The sequence below is a fragment of the Mirounga angustirostris genome, unplaced genomic scaffold, assembly GCF_029215605.1.
Source record: "Mirounga angustirostris isolate CCGP_5_RB_7025 unplaced genomic scaffold, mMirAng1.0.hap1 SCAF_7, whole genome shotgun sequence".
Classification (NCBI taxonomy): domain Eukaryota; kingdom Metazoa; phylum Chordata; class Mammalia; order Carnivora; family Phocidae; genus Mirounga; species Mirounga angustirostris.
The window spans coordinates 77,016,412-77,043,714 of NW_026991715.1; the positions used below are offsets into that span (position 1 = coordinate 77,016,412).

The window sequence follows — 27,303 nt, forward strand, 5'->3', positions numbered from 1 at the left end:
CTTTCAGCTTTGGAAGATCAGCCTAGGCAAAGAAAGTTAATCCCTTCCCTCTTGCTCTCCACACCTTCCACTCTGATTCAAGTGACTGTCGTTCCTCGAACATTTCGTGGGCTTGCTCTTTATAACACATTTCCTCACCTGAGTCTTAGACGTCTTTTTCAATTCTCTCCCCCCTCACAATTCGCAAATCGTTATCCTGGGCTTTTGTAAGCTGTAAACATCCACATTGGCACCTTGGGTGGACAGGAAAGATCGCTGGACTCCTTATTTCAGCGAAAGTCCAGAGACCATACGCCAACGCCCGCCACTACGCCAACCCCCGCCCCGGCCCCGCCACAAACACCCACCATTTATACACACTCGGAAGACCCTCACAGATCATTTCTGTAGAAGAAGGGGTGCATTTTGTGGCTGCTGGTGCACAGTTGGTGAAAATCGTGGAAAGGAGGGCGGGGGACTGCATCCGTGCCTGTGCCGAGGCGCGGAGTGGGAACAGCCTGCACGTGTCCGCTGCCGGCCTGCCCCACGACCGCTGGTTGGTGCCACGGTGGGCAAAGGCAACACGGCGGGGAGGAGGGCGGCGCGGAGGGTGGCGCTGGCGCATGAAAGGCGTCTTTGTGCGGAACTTGGGGGTGAGGGGGCGGTGAGAATGGAGAGAGCTGAGCCGGGACTTGGAGGCTGGGATTCTGGGGCGCAGCTACCAGCCACTCCTCCGCGGCGCTGCAAAGGTCCGGGTAGTGCCGACAGGGGGCGGTGTGGCGCTGGAGGGGTGGGGTGAAGGCCCCTAGGTTTGGCCTTCTTTGAGACCTGACGCGAGAGAAAGACACTTCGAGAAAGCGGAGGGAATTGAAGGATTTGCCTCCCGCCCCCTTCCCTAGGTGGCCGGGAGATCGCGCTGGCTGGAAGGGCGCAGCCCCTCGCCCGGCGCTCACTCAGCAGTCAGGGAGGCGAGAGCGCGGGTCCCGAGGCGGAGCCTCCGTCCTGCCGCCGGGTATCGCTGCCCCCATCTGGGGGAGAGAGGCGGGCGCCGTGCTGCCCTCCCTCTGCGCCCCCGCCGTGTGGCTTGCGGCTTATTTTCCCAGCTGGCAAGCGTCGCGCTGCAGACAAGGGAATGCCTGTGGTGAGTTGTTTATTTTGTCGAAGTTTGCGGTGGGCCAGGGGGACGTGGGGGGCGCGCGGCAGGCAGAGGCCCGGACTATTTTGTTTAGGTCTTGGTCCACCTGTGTGGTATAAATCTGCCAGCCTCAGGGCGGCGGGGGGCCAGGGTGAGAAAACCCCAATTCTCCAAAAGGCCACTCTAGCAGACCTAGAACCACATTTGATTCTCCACTCCTGGAATGGCTAGATCCTAGCTTCCACTACTCCCCATACCCCTGATCGTTGCTTCCCGCACCCGTTGCGTACAGGGCTGGCGCTGTAAAGGACAGTCAGCGCCTATGACCCAGGGACAGCTGGCCACAGAAGTACCTCCAGGGTACCCTTCCCCATTTGTTGAGGGTAGGAGAGCTGAGTATTTGATATGAGTGGCGCTCTTGAAACTAGGGGGAACTTGTTTTGGCTACTTGTGGCATGAAGTCCCTTCGGGCGTATCGGGTCTGCAGAGTACCCCAAACTGGGATCCAGATTGGTCAGAGTTTCCCAGACTTGAGGCTGGGGGAGGGGGGGGTGCGGTAAGCGGTTGGCTCCCAGGGGAACCCAGAGGAACCCCCAGGGCTGATGACAGTCACCACCGCAGCTGCTTGGCCTGGAAGAAAAGTCTAAATACATTAGCGAGCTGGTAAAGCTTTTAAGGCCTTCTCGGGAGTGAGTGGCTGGCTAATGAGAGGTTAATTTTGTTTGGAAGAGAAGGCTGCGCTGGTTTCCTGAGATAAATGGACAGGAAGCGCATTACCTCCGCGCGCTGGCAAGCGGCTCCCAAATGCTTTTTGCACCTGCCGCTTTGAGCGGTGTGATCCGCTGCAGAGCCCGCAGGGATCGTGGGGGCCGGCTGTGTACGCTCGGGTGATGAGCCCCACTCACGCCCCGGAACCCCTCCTTCCGGGGGCGCAGCGCTCACGCCAGGCTCTGGGGTCTTCTCTCACACCCAGGTCCTGCGTGCTCCAGAACTCGGGGGCCCCCTGATCCCGTCAAGCCCCCTCCAGGATCGGAAGGGTTAAGAATGATGTAAGTACAATCCACTAGCTGCTTGCTGCTGGGCTGTCGGACTCCGGGCTATTTCAGCCCCCGCTTTGCGGACACCCTGGACTGGGGAGCAGCGAGGGGGGCCCTTACTCTAGAACGGGTTGCACAAATCCCTACCGCGGTCTGCTTCCTAGCTCTTCTGTCCTAGGTGAGACCCTCGTGTTAGATTTCTGGAAATGGAGATAAATCAAGAGGCAAATGGTTAAGACCGCATGTATGGGTTCAGGAAAAGAAACCTCTAATTCTTATTTAGAATCCATTCCTGTTGCTGGCATGTGTTTTAATTCTATTCACTTGCACGTTCATACCATGGGATGCTTTGCCGTGTCCTCTAATTGTGCTGTTCTGGTCTCATCTTTCCTTCCTGAAAACAAAGATGAAGAGAAAGAGTACAAGTGGCAAGAAATAGGGTGGGTTCGTGAGCTGTGCATGATTTTTTTTTTTTTTCAGATTAAGATGTAAAACTTTTATAAGTCATTGATTTTATGGGGGAAAATCCCTAGATTTTTCTTTATAGAATCTTAAAATCCTCCTCAACTTGCAGCATTGGAGCTGGAGGAATGGATGCGCTACAGGCGACCATTCCAAGCTCTTGCTTTCCAAGCCCATTCGGGATCTTGCTAACAGTCCGAATTTACCCTGCGAGTCTGTCAACTGACCTAAAGACTTGAAAACAGGAACCACCTTGCGGTTTAATTGTGAAAATTAACATTTTACTCTAGCCGGCTGAACACTTATGTGGTAATAAAAAATGAATTGTTAGCCTTATAAATCTTGAGCTTGTCAAATTTTACAACAGATGAGCAATAAAGCACCTTAGAAAAAAATGTTTTCCCTCTAAAGAACAGTTGCATTTCGATACCAGAATTTGCAGTGACTCAAGGACGCCCTCTATTGATAAAATAATTTAGAGCACTGTGTGTTTAAGAAACAGGATACAGAGGTGGGGGAGAAGTGGCAGGGGGAGAAATCAGAGAAAGTAATGACAGCGAAAAGACCCCATCTAAACTGAATTTGATCCTTAACTTTTGGTTATGTGTTTGAAGTATAATCAATAAAGTGGCATGCTTCTTTCATAGGGGTCGAATTAAATCTTGGGTTAAGGAAAAAGAAACATCTTACTGTTAGTCTTTGTTAGCAAAATACTTTGACTCAGAGTTGGTTACTTTTAAAAGATGTTTACCAGTATTTCACTAACTTTAGTTCATTGATTTATGTAGCCATTTCAAGAGAGTAAATTTTTGGTCTCATAGTATTTACTCCACAATACTATCTAAAAATCGTATCAGATAACTCCGCCTGCAAAAAGTCCTTTCTCCAGGCAACTCTGAAGCTATTATTAAGCATATTATGGATATACACAAGGTTTGGATTATATCTTGGGCAGGGAAAGGTGTGTTTACCACTTGAGTCATCATAGTATGTAATAGATGAGTAATGAAAAGTTACAGTAAAAATAGATAGGCATCCTTCATTAGGGACCTAGTGGTTTGTACAGTTCATGATGTGTCTGATGAGTAAGCTGGAGTGATCGAAGGTTTGCCCTCAATTACCCTAGTCCATTGATTAGCACATTGTAACGTGTGGAGTATTAACGTGTCCGCGGTTGATACGAAATTACTAATTAGAGATTATGAGTAGTGAACGGGTACAGCTGCAAACTGCAGTTTGGCTATAAGTGAATTTAAAATGGCAGCCCTGAGCCCCTTGGAGGAATGGCAAAGGCAAGAGTAGTCGAAGTAGCTCCTAGCCTTTGAAGCCATTCTTGAGATTAGATACCACTTCACACCTACTGATAACAAATTGTAACCTATCATCAACCTCACAGCATGCTTTCCTATAACAACACTTGGCAACCTCTTTTCTGGCACACAATTGGGTTTTTTCCCCTCATCTTTGGATCCATCCAAGTGACAAAAGTAGAAAGTGACCTGCCATTGAATTAATATACTAATAGACTACGAAATTTTGTGGAAAAGCCACCGAGCAACAAGAAATGATGGCATAATTACTCTACACTGCTTTAAAAACTCACTATCCCCATTAATCTAATTACATTGTAACCGAACACGTTGAAGTTCGCCCACTCTCAGACTCCTCCCCGCTGCTTTCAGGAAGGGAAATGTCAGAGGAACAATAATGCCAGAGCCTCTAACAGCTGCCAGCCAATTCCGCCGGGAGCTGGTGGGTAGCTTCCCAGCCCATCGGATCTGTTCCGGACCGCAGGTCACATTCGGACTTCCAACGCCGCTGGGTGCTAGCTTTACCAAACGTCCGGAAAAGGCTCGGAACGCGGTTCCGCAGATGTGATTGGCTGCGAAGGGACCTGCCGCACGGCGTTCGGTAAAAGCGCCCACTTCCTCTCAGGAGCCGGAGCTGGAGCGGGAGGGACAGAGTGGGGGTGATTTAAAACACACACACACACACCAAAAAACCTTAGGGGGAAGTTGAACCCAATCAACATTAATTAGAGAGAAAAAAGCCGGTTCTTTTGTAACGCCGGCAAAAGAGAGTTGCCGTCGCCAGTTTCTGTAGGGCACAAGGAAACAGATCGCGGAAAGGGGTGAAGGGGAGAGACGAGGAGGGAGCAGGAGGGAGGCTGGGCCCGGGCACGGCGGACAGGACTCGCAGCCGGCGGACGCGGAACTCGAATTACAATGAGCAAGCCGAGGGCGGGAGGAGGTGCGGGGGGCGGGCGCTTTGGGCCTGCGAGTGGCGGGCTGGGCCCAGAGGACCCGCGTTTACGGCCAATGGGGTGGGAGGGAGGGGTTCGGCCGTGGGTGGGGACGACGTGGATTGGCGCACGCAGGGAGGGCGGAGCGGCAGTGCGGGGCTGAGATTGATTGACCGCGGGGTCGCCGCACAGAGATATCCGGGCTGCCGGCGGCTGCTTGCTCGGGCTGGGCGCGCCTCCAGTGGGTCCACGCCCGCTGAGCCCACGCTGGCTGGGACCGGGGCGCCCGCGCTTTTGGGGCCAGGCCCGGCACTAAGCTCACCGTCTTTGTGTCTTCTCTCCCGCCCGCTCTGCCCCGCCCGCCGCCTCCGGCCGCCGCGATGCCACTGCGCCCCTTTGCCGCCGCCGCCGCCGCCTCGCTCCGCCCGCGGCGCGCTTTTCGCTGCGGCGGTGGCGGCGGCCCGTATCCGACGCGGGCCTGAAGGAGGAAGAAGAGGAAGCGAGGTGCGTCCCACGGTCCATGCCGCAGCCACAGCCACGAACCCGACACGGCGCCCGCGCCGCCGCCCTCGCCGGAGCCCACGAGACCTGCATGGACGGGCATGGGCTTGAGAGCAGCACCTTCCTGCGCCGCTGCCGCCGCCTCCGCTGCTGCCGCCGGGGCTGAGCAGCGCCGCCGCCCCCAGCTCTGCCCGCCGCCCCTGGCGTTGCTGCTGTTGCTGCTGCTCAGCCTCGGGCTGCTCCACGCAGGTATGAGGCGCGCGCGCGAGGGGAGCCAGCCCCAGGGCCGAGGGCTTTGTTCCCAAACACCCCCGGTCCCGAAGGCACACGCTGGGGCAGCAGGGCGGCGCGGCGTGGTGAGACGGGAGAGGCCTCGCGGGCTCCAGACCTGCGCTTCTGCCGGGCTCGCGGCGCAGCGGCAGGAACACACCCGCGGGAGGTGCGGCGCGCCCAGGGCGCAGTGGAGCGGCCTCTTCCCCTCCCTCTTTCTCCTTCCTCCGCCCCACTCCAGTTTCCCCGCCTTCGGCCGGGACCGTTGATAAATCTCCTTCCCGGCAGCCGCTTATCGAAGATTTAGAGGGCGGGGGCGACGGGGCCTGCGCCCCCGAGACAAATGTTCCGGGTGCTTTATTGCTCACTGCACTGGTGTTTTCTGGAAGTCAGGCTGGGATCGGGTTCCCGCCGCCGCCGCCCCCTTCGAGGGGAGACAAGGAGCCTTGTGCTGCTTCTCTGGAGTTGGGGGTGGCGATGAGGGGAAGACATCGCCCCAGATGTAAAGATTTTCACCGGAATTTGAAAACCTGGGGGTTAATCTCGAAGTACTTAAACGTCTTTAAACAGGGATTTCTTTCGTATTTGCGAAAGCTGCTTTTAATTCAGCTTGTCACCCCCTTTGGAGAAACCAGTGCTTTGTGGCTCGCCGCGTGTTTGCGGGTTCCAGGAGGGGTTGACAGATCTCATGAGGCTTTCTGGAGGCCGGCGCTTCCTCTGTGGAAGCAGGAGTGAGTTATCTGTTCTTAGCGAAGTAGGCCTGCAGATGAGCCTTCTAGCAGGTGATACTTATTTTTCTTGTGAAATAAGTTGCATTAATACAATGATCTATGTCAGTTGCATCTCAAAGCGCGGGGAGGGGGGAATTTCTAGGACGGTCTTTCTAAGTAAGTACCACGTCTAGGAGTTTGTCTAAAGAATTTATGTAATGCCAGATTGAAAGATAAACTTATTTGAGAACAGCTAGAGCATTAGATAAATTTTTCTTAGAGACCTTTTTTGTCCTGTATTTTGTGACAGCAGTCTCAACGCTCTCTGATCTGGAGAATCCTGAACTGTAATGCCACCCTCCTGTGTGGAGTAGTATTTATTTATTAAGTCATACCAGCCTTGCTAAAAATGTGGGAGGTTTTTAAGTAATGGGGAAAAAATGTGGCATTTGAGGAGACTTAATTTACTTTTCGTAACTTTGCATTGTGATGGAACAGCTGCGTTTTAACGCTCACTTGGGGAAACATAGGGTGTAACATTAAGTTTTACAGTGATTAAGGCTTTAAATGAGTGACTTTAGAATCTTAGTAATGGCAACCTGCTTATGGTCACATGGAAATTTTTAATGATGTGTCAAAAGACACATTCAGGAGTGTTTTGTGTGAAGAATTTGTCTTCATAATGTCAAAGTGTATGTTTCTTGAAAGGGAAATTGAAGTATTAGGTAGGACTGTGTGCCCCTCATGACTGCTTGGATATTGTGTCCCTTCGTTGTCAGAGGGTACTAAGACAAGATTGGAATGTGGTCCTTGAAGATTTCTTTTCTGGCCAGTTATGAAAAAGTTGTTTTAATGTTTAAGGTGCCTTATTTCAAGAACTTGGGATGTGAAACTCTTCTCCATATCTTCCTTTGTCTTCACTAAAGTCACCATTGGATTCTACCTAGAGTTTCCATGGTGAGTGATATCTGTGAACAGCTTGTTGGGGTGGAATGATTAATTTGGTTACAGAAAAAAAGGGCTCCTTTTGAAAGATTTCTTTGAAGAGTGTTGCTATTGAAATGCAAGGATTGTTTCTCCTCAGAGCCTAGCGTAGTGCTCTTTGCAGATGGGCTACCATATGTTTTATGCCTGGATCCATATAATTTGCCTCAGCACCCCATATGGCCCTGCATTTCACTTAATTCAGCTTCAGCATATCTTATTTCTTTTATTATAAACTGGTGATTGTGCTGCAAATTCACACATGCAGTCCTGGCATCAAGGAAATGGTCTTGAATGGTGAGGTCTTTGAATCATTAACGAAGGCTGTAGACCCACAAATCCTTTAGCACTTTCATTAACTGGAATGAAAACACTATCACACCAATCGTGGATCATCTGACTTGAAAAATGGAGACATCTGTAACTGCAGATTTTGTTTTCTGCCCTAGGAAATGAAAAAAGTCCTTTCATACTCCCCCTGCCAAGCAAACCTGTACAATTCCTGAATGGAGATGCAATATGGGAGTTACTTGCTTACTCTTACTCTTCATGGCTTTGTTGGCTACATCCTTGAGATTGTTTCTGCTCTACACTGTCTTGGCATCTTGACAGGAAGCTTACTTTACCGCCTGTAACAGGCAAAGTGTGCACTGTCATTATAAATTCATGAAGCCTGGATATTTCTGGGTGTATTCTGTATACTGCAAATTAGTCATTATACAGGAGCCTGTGATGGGGCTGAAACTGCTGACCCAGATGCACTCTCTAGTTAGCCCTCCTCTTTTCCCATCGTCTCTCTTTGAAAAGGCTGTTAGAAACCTCATCCCACACAAAAGAACCCAAGGAGTTCTTTTTGATGTGACATTTATCAAAAGAATCAGCACCTGCCTGCTAGGAAAAAGGGCAGGGGGAGGACAAGGAAAAAGGAGGTGGGAATCTATATTCTGATTCTCTTCTGCATCTCATGCTCTTCTTACTTTGCATATTTTATGACTATTTAAAATAATTATAAGTAAATGTATACTCGGATAGATTTTATAGACCATAAAAAGAACAAATAGGCATTGCAGGTTCAGCGGAAAGTTCTTGTGCTGTCATTTATTCGTAGTCTAGGAGGTGTTCATTACTGAGTGATCTTGGCCCAGTGTTCATTTCCTTTCTGCTTGCTGTGAATTTCATTTAAAAAGAAAAAAATAATTGATACAATAGTTAAGTCTTCTTTTAAGCTATCAGCTATTGTTGTGAGAATCAGGAATTTAGAGATTTGAGCTGAGGAAGGAAAAGGAGATTTGAAGAAAGGCACTTTATCCTGGGCTTCGTTCTAGCTATTTATGATCCAGCCACAACAAGGCCTTTAGTAGCCCTTTGTCTTGATTTTTCCCATCTGTAAAATGGCTTTAATGCCTTTGAGGTTGTTGGTTGGCTTTTGGTTTTTTGAGTCAAACAGTTGAAAATGACTTGATCTAATTTGGAGAGAGGAATTTTGTAAATATAGGAGCTGCTTTTGTCAACTCTAGAATGAGCCAACGTGAGGTAGGCCAAACACAAGAAGGTGTTTTTGTGATTATTTTTTTTTTTAAGTGTGATTTAGTGATAGCTCTAAGTCCATAGCCCCAAAACGTTGAGTGTGTGTGTGCATGTGTGTGTGTGTGTGTGTATTCCTCCCCCCAGGTTAGAGTACCTAGACTACATTTTTCTCTTCTTGGTCTTTGAAATGTAAAAATAGTGGGGGAGGTGGCTTGAGAGGTTGTCATTCTTGCATCTTTTTATGCTTTGAGAGGTTTTTAATTAAAAAAAAAAAAAGATTTTATTTATTTTTTTATTTGAGAGAGAGACTGCACATGCGGGGGCCAGCGGGGGGGGGGGGTTGTGCAGGAGGAGCAGAGGAAGAGGGACTAGCAGACTCCACACTGAGCCCAGCATGGGGCTCAATCCCAAGATGATGAGACCATGACCTGAGCCCAAATCAAGAGTTGGGTGCTCAACCAACTGAGCCACCCAGGCACCCCTTAATTTTTTTATATGAGAAGCTAGTGGCAAAACATCATTTGAAAATTGACTTTAAAAAGTGAGGCAGTAATAGTTTTTTTATTATTATTATTCATTTTAGCTTTGCTTAAATCATTAGGTGTATCTGAACTGTCGACTTAAGGAACAAAGTCATTTGTATATACTCTAAGAATTCTGTGTGCTGTAGTTCCCCGGTTCTCTTTCTGATAAAACAGTCGGTGGAATCCTCTGTCCGTGTAGCATGATTTCAATTTGGGGTCCTTTTTTGATTCATTGTACCTTTCCTGATGGGCTGCTTGGGATCTGGGATCCAGTGGTAGTGGATATTAAGGGAGAAGTAAATACACAGCTTGATCAAATAAATGAGTCACTTTATTTTTTTAAGAGAACAGTTACATTTTGTAGCATCCAGGAGATTGTCAATTTATATACAGTTAATAAACACCCCTAAAGAAATGCAGAATAACTTAGCACCTGGATTTTTTATTATCCTGTAACTGTACCAGAATCAGGTAAAGGTGTTTTAGCTAACCATGCTGTAATTTAGGGGTCCCTACCTAAGGTATGGAACCTTAATCGTGGTTTTCTGCATCAACCCCATGCTTTCCAAAGCAAATGACTTAACGCCCTTTTCAAAACCAAAACAAAGTTCACATCTTTGGCTTGTCCTTGGAGTCGAGCAAAGGAATCTTTCTCAGAATCTAAACAATAGCAAAGTTGATAAGGTACTCCATTTAGCCATTCCCGGTAATTTTAACATAAGAATACTGGGCTAGACTCATGTGCACTCACAGCGGCTCATGATTTCAAGTTTTAAGGTAACTAATTGCGGGCAGTTTTTCTCCCAGTGGCTTAATTTGTGAGAGACACAGAAGCACAATGCAACCCTATTTCTTTTTTTTTTTTTTTTTAAGATTTTATTTATTTATTCATTAGAGACAGAGAGAGGCAGAGGGAGAAGCAGGCTCCCCCCGCCTAGCAGGGAGCCCGATGCGGGCCTCGATCCCAGGACCCTGGGATCATGACCTGAGCCGAAGGCAGACGCTTAACCATCTGAGCCACCCAGGCGCCCAATGCAACCCTATTTCTGAAGGCCTTCTGAAAATCGAGGATGTGAAATCGAACAAACAGTTCCCAAAGGGGAATGTCCTTTTCTCATGGTGGCTCAGGCAGTTACGGAGCATTCAGAAAACGTTGGGTCTTCTCTTCTTGCTCACAGGTGACTGCCAGCAGCCGGCCCAGTGTCGAATCCAGAAGTGCACCACGGACTTTGTGTCTCTGACTTCACACCTGAACTCTGCCGTCGACGGCTTTGACTCGGAGTTTTGCAAGGCCCTGCGCGCTTATGCTGGCTGCACCCAGCGGACTTCGAAAGCCTGCCGCGGGAACCTGGTGTACCATTCTGCTGTGTTGGGGATCAGTGACCTCATGAGCCAGAGGAACTGTTCTAAGGATGGACCCACATCCTCGACCAACCCTGAAGTGACCCACGACCCTTGTAACTATCACAGCCACGCAGGAGCCAGAGAACACAGGGGCGGGGATCTGAACCCTCCCAGTTACCTTTTTTGTGGCTTGTTCGGAGATCCTCACCTGAGAACTTTCAAGGATCACTTTCAGACGTGCAAAGTGGAAGGAGCCTGGCCGCTCATAGATAATAACTATCTTTCGGTTCAAGTGACGAATGTGCCTGTGGTCCCTGGATCCAGTGCTACCGCTACAAATAAGGCAAGTACACTTTTTTCCTTCTGACTGAGAACTGTTGGATTCTTCAGGCAATTTTTTTTTCTTCAGATGATTTTTGAAGTATGGTACAAAAGACCTAGTTTAAAAGGAACTTTTTCTTGTTCTTGACAAGCAATCAACAGGGTGAATGGAGGAGTAAATGAAAATTATTTAGTAAAGAATTTCTCACTGGAATCCTAGGGCTTATGTAAAATGTGGGTCTAAGTTTAAGCAGTGATATGAAAAATTAAAACACAAGCTAAGGTTTTATGAAAAGACAGGCCCGTTTAATGGAAAAATGTATACTTACGTATACTTTTTTTTTTTTTAATCTGTGATGCCTTTTTTGAGGGTGACTCTTGTCATTTTGATTTCTAAATTGATATTCCGATTTTTCGGATAACTCAAGTGAGTGTTCGGAGTAAAGAAAGTTCTGAAACCTGGGGCAATAGCCCATCAGGAAACGTAATTTATTGGAAATTTGGAAACTGTAGTAAAATATAATGGCTATAAGCCAGCTTCCTAGTTGCAAACCCACAATTGTGTTTTCGTTCTTAACCTTGTTGTGACTAAGCCATTTTAGAATTGGATATTGTAGAGCAGTGATGTATGTAATCTCAGGATAACAACTGAATGAAGACGCTGAGGGGAAAACTGACAAAATTAAGTTAAGCTTACCCTGCCTAGCTGCCCGCCTGTCTGTGTTCTTGTTTGTTTGTTGTTTTAAAGAAACACATACTTAATAGAGATCACTTAAACCAACTTTAAGGCACCGATGTCAGTGCAAGTAGGTGAAGGGCTAGGAATGAGGTTCCCATTTGCCAGTGAGTGCTAATTCAGGCATTGGTAAGTAAATGTAGAGGTCAGAAAAAAGACTGTCCCAAGTAACTAGCTCTTTCCCAGTCTCCCCTAATCACAAAAATCACACAGACTGTCTCATCTTGCTCCATTTCCTTTATTCATCAGTTGCTTTAGACTAAAATGTAATTGAAAAGGAACAAGCTTTTGTAATATTTATGATGTTCTTTTGATTCCAAGACACCCTCCCTTGCTTCCAAACATGTGTGGCCTATTTTTTAAGCGAATTTAAATTATTTTACTTGGCATTTTGAGGAGGTAATTTTACAGTGCCTCCGGAGATATCTGGAGACACCCGGGGGTGTCACAAATCTAAGATTAGAAGTCATTGCTCTGAACAAAGAAGTCTGTTACATTAGTCCAGACATCTTAGGGGAACTCAAAAATGTTTACACTTCAACTCCCAATAAAAGCCCAGGCTTGCCTTTCCAAATCCTACATCTCAAATAAACCTTCCCTCCTCTGGTTTTTATAAGTATTTAAATAATTTTTCCTATCTGTATATTAAAATATGTGTTGGCTCTAAGTTATGGTAGAAAGTTACACAATTATGAAGTTACAAAACAAACCATGGCCAAAAATCCATCATTACTGCAGTGTCCTAGGGCATAAAACCTGGGAATAGTCTTCGGGAAAACGTGAGACTGAAAATTCAAGAAGGCAGTTCCACTGGGAATGGAGAAAGTCATAATTGACGGTGTAGATAACTGAGGGCTTGGATGGCTGTAAGCAGTACTTTGGAGATTAGCAGGTGCTTTGTGCATGGGAAAATATTGGTTCTTTTCACAAGCCCCAAATTTAATTTTCCATGCCTTCCATCCAGTCACGTGTCACTTCTGCTTATTAATCAGCTTTTCAAAATTCTGTACTTTTTACTCATGGTGGAATTATTTGGGGACCACCAGTTACCTTTTGAGTAAAGATATTATATGAATGGAACAATTGACACTGAAATACTTTAGGTCAGTCCATCTCGGTTGTGATCAGGTCTATCATTCATCGTTTTTAGCAAATGAGTAAGAAGTACAGCTTTGTTTCCGCCCCTCCCTTGCAAGTTTGATAAGGATCAAAAGTTTCACCCTTTGCAAAACGGATATGGGAGGCAAGTTGTCCTCTGACTTAAATTCCAGCAGACAGTGAGAATACTCGGTCTTGAAGTGCACTGTTGGAAAGTAGTTCCCACATCTGGTGACCACGCTGTTCAGAAGCAGATGACTCTGTGGCTTCATGACCTCTGGTAGTTGTGAGGTTTTTGTCCTTTTTTTTTTTTTTGCAACTCTCTCCAAAGCTCCCAAAAGCATCTGGAAGGTTACTGCTGAAGACTTATCTCAGTGCTGGTATGACCTATGCTGGTGAAACACAACTAAAGGCCTAAAATTTTGCAGTGTAATTTCCTTTTACCTACCCAGGGCCAAAATGAAACCTTATTAAAAAAAAAAAAAATCAGATCTTTTGGGAACTTATTTCATATGTACTTTTGCCTCAGAGCATTTTTATTTTTATTACCATCATTTTTTCATTGCTTAGAATTTTTAAGTGTACTGCAGTACTTTTTAAAAAAATCTTTGAGAAGATTTTTTTTGTATGAGCCTCCGCTTGACTGAGTCCTCAAACACATACATAGACCAGCTACTTGGTAACTTAGCATTGCACTCGGCAGATACTGTATCGTCCTTGGGGCCAAGCATTTTTAATGACCCATGTGCTCAGTGTCACTAGATTGAAAAGCTGACCAGTGCTGTGGTAGAGGTTGGCCAACTGTGCTGCTAGAATTGTCTGAGAGCACTCATTCATTTCACTACCTTCAGCGCCGAACTAAATCACTGGTCCTGGTTGGCAGGAGCAGTGAGGTCCTTAAGACAGTTCCTCAGTTCTGGGAACGTGGCTTCTTGAGTGAGCCCTCTTCAAGCTCCTCTTTGTGATCCCTAGCTGCCCTTGAGTACCTTTCTCTCATCACAAAAAGACAAAAGGGGGGGGGGGCGGCGGGAATCTAAACGGAATGAAAGAAAGTGAAGTCGTCTGTATTCAAGGGGCCATTTCTCAGCTAAGCCTTTTCCTTTGTCCACATAGCAAGCAGTGAGTTCAGGGCAGCTAGACCTGCAGCACTCAGCAATGTGGCCTTAGCTCCCGCCCGTCTGCTTTCTGTCCCCCCTTCCCTGGGGAACTTAGTGTGGTTTTCCAGTTGGTCACAGTGCATACAGGTATGCTTCCTCAAGGCCACTCATGCTGTTAGGCTCTCCACCAGCCTGTTTGGCTCCCTCTCTTCAGAGGAGTCTTGTGCGGTTGCTACTTCGCCAGGTAGGTGTGTTCCTAAAGGGGAGGCCAGGGCTAGCTTTTTATTTCCACCCCAGGGGCTGCGGGGCTTTCTGGCACACCTCCATGCCTCAGCTGAGATCCACACCAGCTCTGGGCCATCTTCCCCACCTTTGGTTGTGAGCAGTGGCTTCAGGCCTGCAGGCCCTGGAGAAGAGAAATGAGAGGGACAAGCTTAGAACTGGCAGAGTTGGCTAAATAGGAAAGAGAAGCAGGTTTTGTTTTTAGGGGAGGAGGAAACTATTTAGGTTCCAAAGAGGACACGTGTACCTAGGTCCCCTGGGCCTCAGGTAAATAGGCTAGATCACCTGTGCAGATAATTATCTTCTGTTCCACCTCTTGTACATTCTGTTTGCCAGCCCCTTCATCTCCTCTTGACTTCACTCTGTGTATCTGTGTATTTCTCTTTAAGTGGACTTATATGCCATGATTACAGAAAGTGATTCTGGAGTGAATTTTCTGGGAAGATTCTGTACTTTACAGATATATTCATATATTCCTAGCAGCCTGTATTAAGATTGCCAGTCTCTTGGGTACATTTAAAGTGATTCCTTTTCCAAAAAATTTCAGGAATGCATTTATTGTACACCTAAACAATGGGAATACTTTTTAAACTTATTTTTTTACAAGTACTTTGGATACCTTTGGTTTATTTTTCTATTTGTTTTAACGTAATCATGTCTTTTTCCATCACTTCAGCTTTGTCATCCTGTCCTTCAATCTCAGTAAAACAAAATTATGAGTAGGAGGGGAGATGGGGGTTGACAGCAGGTTCCTTTATAGATCGGCTACAGAATTTTCCATGCTTCCTCCTTCAGTGACAAAAGGTGGTTTACCTTAAAGTGTTTGCATCTGGGAAAGAGGTGTGTTGTTTGTCTTGCCCAAGCCAGGTGACTGCAGGCCAGGTGGGTGAGCGCTCTGACGTGCCTTGCGCGCTCCTGCTATGGCTCTGGGCTTCCAGCTCCTGGTAATCCCATGGGCAGGAGCACCAGCGCCTCTCCAAAGCATGGGAAGAGGGCAGGCCCAGCAGTTAACTGTTTTTTGAAGTCCGTAATTATCCCTAAAATCCAGATTCCAGCTACTTTCTGGGAAATGCCTGAAAACTTGGACTCGTTGATGATACTAGAGATGTAGGAAGACTTTAGATTGTTCGGTTCATTCTTGCTTTCTGTCTCCTTCAAACTGTAACCCAAGGTGTTTCCTCGTGATACATCGTACTCCCTTATGGGGTCCTAGAACCTGACTTGGGTCCTCTCCTCTCTTCTGATGCCCCTTTGCATGTAGATGTTATTCCATATAGTATATGGGCAGGTAAACCAGTGTTCTGGACCCTTTCTCTGTTGGTTACAAAAGCAAAGCCTGACATGCCTGCATTTCATAGATTGTTCACTATCATTTTAAGCAATCTCTGGATCAAGGTTGGAGAAACCACCCTCTTTGGACCCCAGGCCTAGCGCATTTTCTTTGTGGCCAAGTTTTTGTCCCCTATTATGTTTTTAGCATCTTTGTGGAGATCATCTGAGCTACACAATGGTGATCATTCTTATTTTTATCGACTCAAGAAGATGCCTCGTACTTTGACGGCAGGATTGTATTTTGAATATATGGACACTGTTCTTGCATGTTGCATTGTTAGGAGGGGACAGTGACATTTTCTTTGAGAATATAGAGCCCTTTCTTTCCAGAGATCACAAACTTTCTGGCAGATATATTGTAACTAACTTTTAAAGGCTAAAATTGCTCTTTCTTTTGTTGGGATTACCTGTTATGCAGGAAATTCTTGCCATCTCTTTATAATTGTTCCTTGTCTTGGTCCTCATTTTTTGCAAAAATGGTTACCAAAAAAAATACTGATTGAGGCATATTGGGGAACAGATGGGGAAGAAGTTTGCAGTTGTAGCTTCCTGCTCAGTGTAATCATTTCTCTGATAAAAACGTATGATTAACGCAGCACTGCCACACATCATATGGCCTCCTTTAGGGGTGGGGGGCGGTGAGGGAGATGCAGAGGTGATTTCAGTCTCTGTCTCAATCTAAGCACATAACCTGCAGCAGTCGGTGGAGCATTGTGGGGCTTGTGTGTAAAACTAGCCATTCGAGGTTTCTTTCTAGAACATTGGTAGGCTGGTTCTAGGTGTTTCTAGAACATTTGTAAGCTGGTTCGGGTGTTTCTACTTAGCAAGTTGTCACAGGGGTCAAGAAGGGGCCAGAGAGATGGGCTGATGTACCCTGGGCATTATCTCTCCACCTGGTCGCTGTCACAGGTCACTGTTTTTACTCCTGGGATTTGGCATGGTCTCCCTTTCCACCTACCACAGTCATGGTGGCCCCTCACTTACACCTGGATCTCCTTATTCCCATAGGGTCTAAAACCCTGGCTTACACCTAGATTTCCTTATTTCCAGCAGGGTCTGGAACCCTGGCTGCCACTTTTAAAAGGTTGTTGGTCTTTAATACCAAAAGCTTTCTAGAATTTGACTGTCAGAGTCTCCAATTCTTAAATTCATTTTTCTGGGTCCTATCTCATTTTTAAAAACCATGAAAGCATGTCATCAATGACCTCCTCCTCCCTGAATTTACTTATTGTAGAAACAATATTGAAACAGTAAAGAATAGTTTTTAGAAGAGGAGAAGTCAGCTGTAAATCTAGGTGGTAATGTTCTTATTTTATCCTTTTCCATGTTTGTATTGGGTATAAGATTTTAGGCTCAGGAACTGCCTAACTTTGTTTCATACAGGTTCAGCAAATTTTCTGTGGAGGTAAAAGGATTTCCAAGTAATTGGGGGGCGGGCAGAAAATGGAGGAGAAATTATTTGCCTGTATGGTATATCCCGAAGCATGAAAGATCATTTTGTAAGATAAATGGGCCTACCTTGGTTATTGTTCATGCTGTACTTTTTTTTTTTTTTTTTAAGATTTATTTGAGGTGGGGGCAGTGAGTGTGCATGCATGAGCGGGGTGCAGGGGTGGGGGCAGAGAGAGAGCAGACCCCCTACTGAGCAAGGAGCCCAACGTGGAGCTCGATCCCAGGACCCTGGGACCGTGACCTGAGCCGAGCCTCAGGCAGATGCTTAACCAGCTGAACCCCCCAGACGCCGCTATGCTGTACTTTCTGTACAGGCTACATCATCGTATTGTCCGTGTGCGTTTAAATACCCTGGGTAATGAGTCTTGTACCATCTTAATTCTCTAGAATGAAGAGACTTGAAGATGTTAGTAGAAACCATCTAAAATTGTGTAAAGTTTATATCCGCATATCTCCTAAGTCCTGTATTTTGAATCGTCCTTCACTGTGCCACTCCCTCTGTCCCAGCTGTGGTTTAGAAGGAGGAGGAGACTTTGAGAATATCCCGCATTTGTAAATGAACATAACCCATCTCCTGCCCAAGCCAGGCAGGTTTCCATCGCGGCGCCTGCCGGGGGGGCCTCTTTAAAACAGAGCCAGGCTCCTGCATGGTTGAACCGAGCGGCACAGGCCAAGTCTGATGCACAGCTGAGCGTTACAGCTTCTTTTACTGTCACGATTCCCAGTGTCTGTCTCTGCCCTGTTAAATTTTCTTTGAGTTAACATTCTGAGAGGAAGGGGCGAGAAGGAAACATTGGATGGTTGGTACTTTTCTGTTGGCTTCAGTTAATGCTAACCAAACAGTTTCTGCCAGCGCGGCATGTGGCCCCAGGAAGTTACCTACAGTAGTGAACAATGCAGAATCTACCTTCCCCATTCTGTCCGGATTTGTTCGCACTGCAGTAGAACTTGCTCTTCCACTGTTTTGAATTTTGTGTTCTCGTGGGTGGGGTAACGGAAGGACTTTTTAAACTGCTCAACTTGTCAGTGATAACTAACAAGAATAGCAACACGCATCTAAGGTACAGACTTGAACTGTGAAAACACGGCACTGTTGCTTGTAGGAAGAGCTTTCAGCGAAACTGGGTCTGTGGCGAGAGGAGTTCTTTGTGTCCAAGTTAGCTGGTTATTTTAAAAGTGGAAGCCAAAAGAATGTTTGGCTAATTCTGGTGGGGTTGTTTGAGTGTTAGAACAGTCTGTGTACTGTGGGTAGATTGATAGGACAACATTTAAACACTAAATTCTCCCCTGCTCTGCATCGGCTCCTGAAATATAGGGGGTCCGGGTTTAATGTCTACACCGAAAGGCGTGTGAGAGTGCGTCCATGCGTTGCCCTCTGCGCTTGTGTGCTCTTGCTCTCTTCCTCTCTCGCTGCCTCAGGCCGATGAAGACCGAGGATATTGTTTTGTAGCATTTCAGTTAACTGGCTTGAAATAGAGGGTTGTTGCCTCTAACCTCCTCTTTCCTGAATGGGCTTTTTTTTTTTTTTTTTAATAGCCCTGGGAACTTGAAATTGAACCTAGAAGTGGTAGGGTGTGAGTGTACTGTAAAGACCTTCAAGCCCTTTTACTTTTTTCAGTTTTGAGAGGTGATTTAAAGTGATCGGAGGCTGTGATTTCCTAATCCCCATTGCTTCGGGCAACAGCTATGCTGAACCAAGGCCTAGAGCTGTTTGCCAGAGGTCCTGCTCTAGGGCCTCAGGATCTGTGGCCCTGCCCCCTCCCCCACAGGGGATCCCTGAAGGCAAGACCTGTTAGGGCAGATTCCGGCCCCTAGAGTTACTGCCTCCAGCCCTGGCTCTCACCTTTCAAAATACTGGCCTCTGGTCAGAAGCCCAGTGGCTGCTGAGGCCTGTAGTACTGTCCACACATACCTAACTTCCCATCTAGAAGCATCGTGAGTCCCTACACGTGCTGGCCTCCTTATAATGCGAAGTCTGAACAGAGCAAACAGACATGTTCCATGTTGAGTCCTCTGAGTGGCTAAGACTCGAGGACTCGAGGCCTTTCCTCCTCATGCCCAGCGCAGCATGGCTCTGGTCTGTACAAGGAAGCTGGCAAGTTTCACTGTCTCGGAGCCTATTTATACTTCCAGCCTTTCTTGTCTTCTGTCTACAGAAATTACTCTTTGGAAGTCGACATTTTTGTGCCTCTTTCATGTATCATCCGGGGCCTGCTTCCCTTTCACTCTTGCATATTCTTTCCAGCCACTGAGCTTCATGCTTCTCCTCTGGACCACCCTAGGAGCCTCAGCCGTGGGTGTCCTTCGCCTCTGCTTTGGTTTCTTCTTTCTCCGTCTGTTGCCAAGAAGCCCTCCAGCAGCCAAGGCAGCCCTTGTTCCTGCATGTATTACCTGGGGCAACACTGAAGACTAAATAAAGCTGATCCATTCCATTTCTCTGGAATCCTGGAAGTGCTCCTAGAACAGAGCTTTGTGCAAAGAGATTCTGAGAGTAGAGAAACCTATTTTGAGACCTCTTTTGAAAGTATCAGGCCCTTAAGCGCTCATTCCAGTCCTAAGAGGAGTCTAGGGTAAGATTTTTCATCTGCTGCCCTCCCTTTAATACATGTACTATCTTTCTGTTAGCGTCTAACAAAATACACTTTTCTAGGTCTGAAGTTCAGCCTTCCTGTAGGTGGATACTTGATGTATAGGTTATGTCGTAATTGTAAAATTATACTTCAGTTAGTAACCATCTCAGCCTTTGCCCTAAATACTGTATATATAAATACGGTTTTGTTTTGTTTTGTTTTTCGATTCAAGTATCCTCTGTCAGTGTTATATTAGTTTCAGGTGTACAACGTAGTGATTCAACAATTGCATATGTTATAAAATGCTCACCACAGTTAAGTGTAGTCACTGTCTGTAACCATACAATGTTATTACAGTCTTACTGACTATATCCCCTTTGTTGTACTTTTCATCTCCAGGATACTTTATAACTGGAAGTTTGTACCTCTTAATCCCCTTTATCTCTTTCCCCCATCCTCCCACCCCCCGGCCCCCATCCCCCAGCCACCAGTTTGGCCTCTGTATTTTGAGTTTGTTTGTCTGTCTAGATTCCACATACAAGTGAAATCATAATGGTATCTCTCTCTCTGACTTACTTCACTTAGTCCAACACCTTCTACATCCATCCATGTTCTTGCAAATGGCAACACCTTGTGTGTGTGTGTGTGTGTGTGTGGGTACACACATCTTTATCCATTCTACTTTCAATAGACACTTAGGTTGCTTCCATATTTTGTTGATTGTAAATAATGCTGCAATAAACGTAGGGATGCATGTATCTCTTCAAATTAATTTTTATTTTTTTTGGATAAAGACTCAGCACTGGAATTACTGGGTTGTATGATATTTCTATTTTTAATTTTTTGAGGAACTTCCATGCTGTTTTCCACAGCGGCTCTGGAAGGTGGCTGCACCAGTTCACATTCCCACCAGCAGTGCACCAGGGTTTCCTTTTCTCTACATCCTCACCAGTACTTGTTATTTCTTGTCTTTTTGATACTAGCCATTCTGACTGGTGTGAGGTAATCTCTCATTGTGGTTTTCATTTGCATTTACCAGATGATTAGTGATATTGAACATCTTTTCATGTGTCTGTTGGCCATCTGTAGGTCTTCTCTGGAAAAATGCCTATTCAGTCCTCTGCCCATTTTTTTTCTTCCAATTCTTATTTAAATTCTAGTTAGTTAACATAGAGTGTAATACCGGTTTAAGGAGTAGAATTCAGTGATTCATCCCTTACATATAATACCCACTGCTCATCACAAGTGCCCTTAATACCCATCACCCATTTAACCCATCCCCCACCCCCACCTCCCTCCCTCAACCCTCATTCAGGTCCCCTATTGTTAAGAGTCTCTTAGGGTTTGCCTCTTCTCTTTTCTCCCCCTTCCCAGACGTTCATCTGTTTTTCTTAAATTCCACGTATGAGTGAAATCATAGGATATTTGTCTTCCTCTGACTGATTTTGCTTAGCATAACACATTCCAGCTCCATCCATATTGCTGCAGATGGCAAGATTTCATTCTTTTTGTTGGCTGAGTAATAATCCAATGTATACATACATAGCACATCGTCTTTATCCATTCATTGGTCGATGGACACTTGGGCTAATTCTATAGTTTGGCTGTTGTTGATAATGCTGCTGTAAACATCGGGGTGCACATACCCCTTTTGAATCTGTATTTTTAAAAACTTTCCTCTGCCCATTTTAAATTGGATTTATTTTGGTGTCTTTTATATATTTTGAAAATAATTCTGTTACCAGGTACATCATTTGCAAATATCTTCTCCCATTCAGTAGATTGCCTTTTTGTTTGTTGGTTTCCTTCACTGTGCAAAACCTTTTTAGTTTGATGGAGTCCCAGTAGTTTATTTTTGCTTTTATTTTCCTTGCCTGAGGAGACATGGAGAAAACTGTTAAGTCCAATATTCAAGAGATTCCTGCCTATGTTTTCTTCTAAGAGTTTTATGGTTTCCAGTCTCACATTTAGGTCTTTAATCCATTTTGATTTTATATTTATGGTGTAAGAAAATGGTCTACTTTTCCCAACACCATTTATTGGAGAGACTCTTTTCTCCGTTGTATGTTCTTGTTCTCTTTTGTCATAGATTAATGGACCATATAAGCATGAGTTTCTTTCCGGGCTGTCTGTTCTGTTCTCTTTATCTGTGTGTCTGTTTTTGTACCACTACTGTACTGTTTTGATTACTTCACCTTTGTACTATAGCTTGAAATCAGGGATCGTGATGCCTTCAGCTTTGTTCTTCTTAAGATTGCTTTAGCTATCCAGGGTCTTTGGAGATTTCATACAAACTTCAGGATTATTTGTTGCAGTTCTGTGAAAAATGCTGTTGGTATTTTGATGGAGATTGCGTTTAATTTGTAGATTGCTTTGGGTAGTGTGGACATTTTAACAGTATTCTTCCAGGCCATGAGCATGGTATATCTTCAATATTTGTACGTCTATTTGTCTTAAATTTCTTTCATCATTGTTTTATAGTTTTCAGAGTAGAGGTGTGTCACCTGGTCGGTTAAAGGTATCCCTAGGTATTTTATTCATTTTGGTGCAATTATAAATGGGATGGTTTTCTTAATTACTCTTTAATAGCTTCTTAGTGTATAAAAAGGCAATAGATCTCTGTATATTAATTTTGTATCCTGTAACTTTAGTGGATTGATTTATTCTAATAGGGTTTTTGGTGAGGTCTTATCAGTGTCATCTGCAAATAGTGAGGGTTGTACCTATTCGTTACCAATTTAGAATGATTCCTTTTTCTTGTCTGATTGCTGTGGCAAAAGTAGACATCTTTATTTTATTCCTGATATGAGAGAAAATTGACCATCAGAAGTAAAGACGAGATGTTCTAGACCTAGCGATAGAGCATGTGAACTTTTTCCTTTGAAGCATGTACCCTTACTGGAGTGGTTGATTTTTTGCTCACACTTTGGGACTTACTGTAGAGGCTGGATGCCACTGACCTGTGTAAGAGTAAAAGGGGCTGTGAGCAGTATTCGCTCAGCCTCCCAGAGGTGCCTGTTTTTTTTCCAACCTATAACTGCACCCAGAGGATCTGATGCAGTAGACATGTCAGCTAATTATATGAAATAGAATTAATTTTAGCTTCCTTTACCACAAGCAGAATTTTAACCAGGTACTTATCAAAATTGTGTTTCTCTCTGTTCCAGCCTAATTTCTGTGACTATTTCAGCTTGCTTTTGTTGGCCCATTTTAATCCAAGAGCTAAGAGTCCCTTGATCTGGGAGTCCAGTTCTGGAATTTGAGGATTCTCGTGAATCCTCAGGTTCCTATCGACCCTGGGGAGGTCCTGCACCTGCAGCGCCAAATAGCCTGACTAAACCCTGATAATTGTTTCCTCCAAAATACAAGCAGCACAAGTAGTTAAGCGTACAGCCTTCAGGGAATTCTGCTGTTTGAAAACCTACGCCCAGCACTTTGCAAAGCTGTCGAGCCTAGGGAAGCTGTGTCTGTCTCTTGGCAAAGCAGTGCCTTGGTTTTCCTTCCTTGGCTACCTCGTTTTCTTTTTTAATGCATTTTCTTTGCATGGTGGAAAGGAGAGGCAGGTGCGTCTAAACTTTGATTTTTCACAGCGAACTTTAAATCCTTATATCACATGTGGAAAGATTGATTTGTAGCTGCTCTGTCTTCCGAATAGACCTTGTGGATGGTAAAGATCTCAGGGAGTGAAACATTAAAAATGAATGAGAACTAGTTTGTCTGAGGTAGGGGTTGAGAGGGACTTGGTGGGAAAGGTTTAACAAAAGGCATTGATGTTTTAAATGCACAGAAATGCTGTCCATCAATAATAAATGGGGTGCTTAGAATAGGTGTGCCAAATTGAGTTATTAGAGCATACAGATCAGTTCACAGAAGGGGAAAGTAAACAGCATGGCTGGTGTTTTTAAATTATCTGTTTGAAAGCATTAGAATATAGTTTTGAATATCCTCTTGCTATCAGAGCATAAAGAGAAAACATTTAGAATTTCCAAAAATTCTAAGTTTTGATTTTTTTAAGACTTAATAAGAATGAACAAATTCTGTTTTTCTGAAAATGAATTTCTGGCCTTACCTGGCTGAATGCCTTTTTTAAGAGCTTGAGTTGTAATTGTATGAGGAATGAAATTAACATTACAGAATGTTAAGTCAGGTACAACTGTTGCCTAGTGTTTTCCGTACCTACATTGTATCCCTAGATACCTCTTTACTACATACTCCAACTACAGAGGACCACTCAGGAAACCCCTCTCTGTGGTTTGAGATTGATTCATCCTCACCCTCAGTATTTTGATGCAAGGGCTAATTCTGTACATTTATTTGCTCTGCGTGAGAATTTTCACCAGAAGAGAGACAAAAAGAAATGCCAGCTTCACTGTCTCAGAGAGAAAATGACTCCTAGAAAGCTGGACAAAATCTGTTAAGCAAACTGGGATCTTGGGTCGGTGTAGACCCTGCTGCCAAAGTCAAGCTGGGAGTGTTATTTGGTCTTCTAGAGGGATGGGAGTTAGTTTAGCGGCACAGGCTTGGCAGAGGACAGGAATGCAGGGGGCACTGGAATGACTCCGGGGTTGGAACTGGTGTGCTTCGTGAAAGCACTAGGCTTGGTAAGGCACGTGGAGCTATTCTACTCATGTTCATATCGACCCTCGCTTGCCCGTTTGGGAACTTGTTTGGAATCATCTGTTGTCTCTTTTTCCTAAGATGAACAAAAAGTACTTAATTCTTGCAAGTAATGTGAATTTATTTTAATTTGAGGTTTGTTAGGATAGAAAGACAGTCTTTGAGTGTGAATGCTCAAAGTTGAAAAGGAGGACGATTGTATGAGAAGTCTTACTCGCCCTTATTGGGGCCATCTGTGTTCGCTTTCAAGTCTTTCAGGTGCAGAATGTACTTGAATTAATCTTTTCACCTCCAAGGGATCCTAGCTTGCCCTAAAAAAAGCACGTGTCAAACTGTCTTTAGAGCCACCAAATAAATCTATTTTATAGTCCCATTAGATATCTCGCTCAAAATCCACTCTGGAAGGTCCTGTGGTTGGATGCACAACAAATTTCCTGCAGTCATCTCTGGTCCACCTCCTTTGGGTTGTTAAGAAGGTGTTGAAATGTGAGACGGCTGGTAGTGGAATGAAATTGTGGGTCAGGGTAATTAGGAAGGGCGAAAACCCAGCATTTTCATGGTACATTGTCTGGCTTTTAGTTGAAGCTGCAAACAACGGATATGAACTAAACCAGTTGCTCCTGTGCAGCTGGTTCAGATCTAGCTTTATAAACTGGCTGAAGTAAAATGAAATGGCTGGAAAATTCCAGTCAAGTAACACCAGTGGGAACATGTGGAGTTAAATAGTGTGAGTAAATGCTGGCCCGGTTGAGGAAAAAAAACTACAGACACAAACTTGAGGGTGGTGGTGAGGACTTGTAGAGAGGGCTGGGGAGGGGACAGGCAGGGCATTTTCTGGCCTTTATAACAAGGGTCTATTGTCTGGATCAGTTCCCTTGTAGGAGGTAGGAGGAAAACTTCCAGGGAAGTTTGTAGAGTGGCCTGCCTACCTTCTTGACTGATAATTTTTTTTTCTTTAAGAAAGAAAGAAAAATAAGCCATCACTTCAGTTTCTGACAGTAACACCAATCTCAAAATGTTGTCTTTCTTCCCACCTTGTGTGACCCAGAAGGCCCCGTCTGTCTTCATAGTCCTCTTCCCTTGCACCACGCGTACCGGAGGATGTGGAGTATGTTGGAGGTGAAGGTTCAGTGTCTTCTCATTGTTCTAAATAAGGAAGGAAAATGGGTTTAGTCAAGGAAAGCTTCTGTAGTATCAGTTTTTGCTGCTTAATTTGGAGAATTGAGAGTTGGCTCGAGGAAAAAAAAAACTTGAGAAGTTCAAGGGCCGTGGTGCTGTTTGGGGAAAACATTTGCTGTAACTAGGTTGAGGGTATTTATTCTCTGCCAGTGCCTGGGAGCTGTATTTGCCAAGTGATTTCCCAGTCGCAGGGATTAGCCGGTCATGTGAGACATTTGATGAAGAGACTTAGAGAAATCTTGGCTGAGGCATGTGATTGGTGGCTGTGGGTGGGATGGCCCCCTCCTCGACTCTGCTTCACTCCCCGGCGTTTGTAAGAATGTTTGTAGATGAAGAATCTTCTTAGAAATCAAAGTCCCGAAGGGTGTATTATTAATTACGCCCCGACGTTTCTACAGGACTTGGAGTCTTTTTCTCTCGGAGCTATACCACCACTCATCTGTCTGGGGAAGAAGACAAGACACCAGCCTATCGGTAAAAGTTATCTGTACCCCAACGGCATACATAGTTCTGTTTTAGGAAAGAGAATGTTTCTTGATGGACATGCCCTAGATTTGCAGCAAATTTTTATTCTAAACCTAGAGGACTTTTTCTTTTTCCTTAACAGGGACACTTTTCATTGGTGAGGCCAAGCCCGTGGGCTGCGGTTAGTGATGGGCTCCAGACTGGAGGGGAGCACCGGCTGTGTCCCTGCCCGCCTGCTTAAATTTGCATGTGTTCCTGCCCACAGATAACCATCATCTTCAAAGCTCACCGGGAGTGTACAGAGCAGAAAGTGTACCAAGCTGTGACCGATGACCTGCCGGCGGCCTTTGTGGATGGCAGCACCAGCGGCGGGGCTGGCGACCCCAGGAGCCTGCTGATCGTGGAGAGGGAGAGTGGCCGCTCCGTGGAGATGCACGCCCGCTACATCGGGACCACGGTGTTCGTGCGGCAGCTGGGCCGCTACCTGACGCTCGCCATCCGCATGCCCGAGGCCCTGGCCATGTCCTACGAGGAAAGCCAGGACCTGCAGCTGTGTGTCAACGGCTGCCCCCTGAGCGAGCGCATCGATGACGGGCAGGGCCAGGTGTCTGCCATCCTGGGGCCCAGCGCGCCTCGCACGGCTCTGGCACCGGCCTGGCCGGGCTACACCCTGGAGGCTGCCAGTGCTCAGTGCCACGAGAGGATGCCCGTGAAGGACATCTACTTCCAGTCCTGCGTCTTCGACCTGCTCACCACTGGGGACACCAACTTCACGGCCGCTGCGCACAGTGCCTTGGGGGACGTGGAGGCTCTGCACCCGCGCCGCGAGCGCTGGCACATTTTCCCCAGCGGCAGCCAGGGGGCGCCCCACGGAGGCGGCCCCGGGGCTGTCACTCTCGGACTCCCATGCTTGATCCTCATTGTGTTTTTGTAGGGGCGTCTTGTGTTTTTTTATTTCTTGTCTATAACAGAATTTTAAAATATATATTGTCATAATATATTGAGTAAGAGTATATATATATATATATATGTATATACCATGTATATGACAGGGTGTGTGTCCGGGGGCCCCCACCAGAGTGTACATATTGTGTTCGACTGTCTTCGTGGATGTTGGATGTAGTGTTCTTTGATTGTATTGATTTTGTTTTGCCGTTTTGTGAAATATTTTATAACGTCCCTGCCTGGGGACCTGTTAGAAAGCACTTTATTTTTTATATATTAAATATTTATGTGTGTACCTGGTCAGTACGTATAGTACATATACCCAGACACCAGACGCAGCGCTCCCTTCGACGAGGACCAGGGACGGTGTGTGGAGCTGTTCCTGGCCGCTCAATCCTGCCTTGGCCCCTGGCTACGGATCTGCCACCCCGGGGGCAGCTGCGTCCTTCCTATGAGCCAGGGGCTGTCCTTAGCGGCCTCCTGCCCTCACTCAA

At 45.7% G+C, this 27,303-nt stretch overlaps 1 protein-coding gene and 1 long non-coding RNA gene across 7 annotated transcripts in view; one reads left to right on the forward strand and one right to left on the reverse strand.

The window, feature by feature from the left end:
• Positions 1-648: 648 nt before the first annotated feature.
• On the forward strand, positions 649-27,104 carry RGMB (repulsive guidance molecule BMP co-receptor b). Of its 5 annotated transcripts, none has more exons than XM_045899231.3 (6): positions 649-728; positions 879-1,120; positions 2,088-2,163; positions 5,340-5,605; positions 10,550-11,058; positions 26,130-27,104. In XM_045899231.3, exons 3-6 carry the CDS (start codon positions 2,159-2,161, stop codon positions 26,796-26,798), a joined length of 1,449 nt encoding a protein of 482 aa, XP_045755187.1. In that variant the 5' UTR covers positions 649-728; positions 879-1,120; positions 2,088-2,158; the 3' UTR covers positions 26,799-27,104. The 5 variants fall into 5 exon arrangements, with proteins under 5 accessions (XP_045755187.1, XP_064452492.1, XP_064452489.1 ...); XM_064596419.1 differs by lacking the exon at positions 649-728 and adding an exon at positions 2,726-4,524 and having other exon boundaries at positions 800-1,120; XM_064596422.1 differs by lacking the exon at positions 649-728 and having other exon boundaries at positions 799-1,120; positions 5,340-5,359.
• LOC135365404 (uncharacterized) overlaps positions 14,104-27,303 on the reverse strand; it is a 50,513-nt gene continuing 37,313 nt past the window's right edge. For both annotated transcript variants that reach the window (XR_010413172.1, XR_010413171.1), the window contains exons 3-4: positions 25,255-25,366; positions 14,104-14,373 (exon numbers count right to left, since the gene is read on the reverse strand). This is a non-coding gene — a long non-coding RNA (uncharacterized LOC135365404). The remainder of the gene's footprint in view (positions 14,374-25,254; positions 25,367-27,303) is intronic.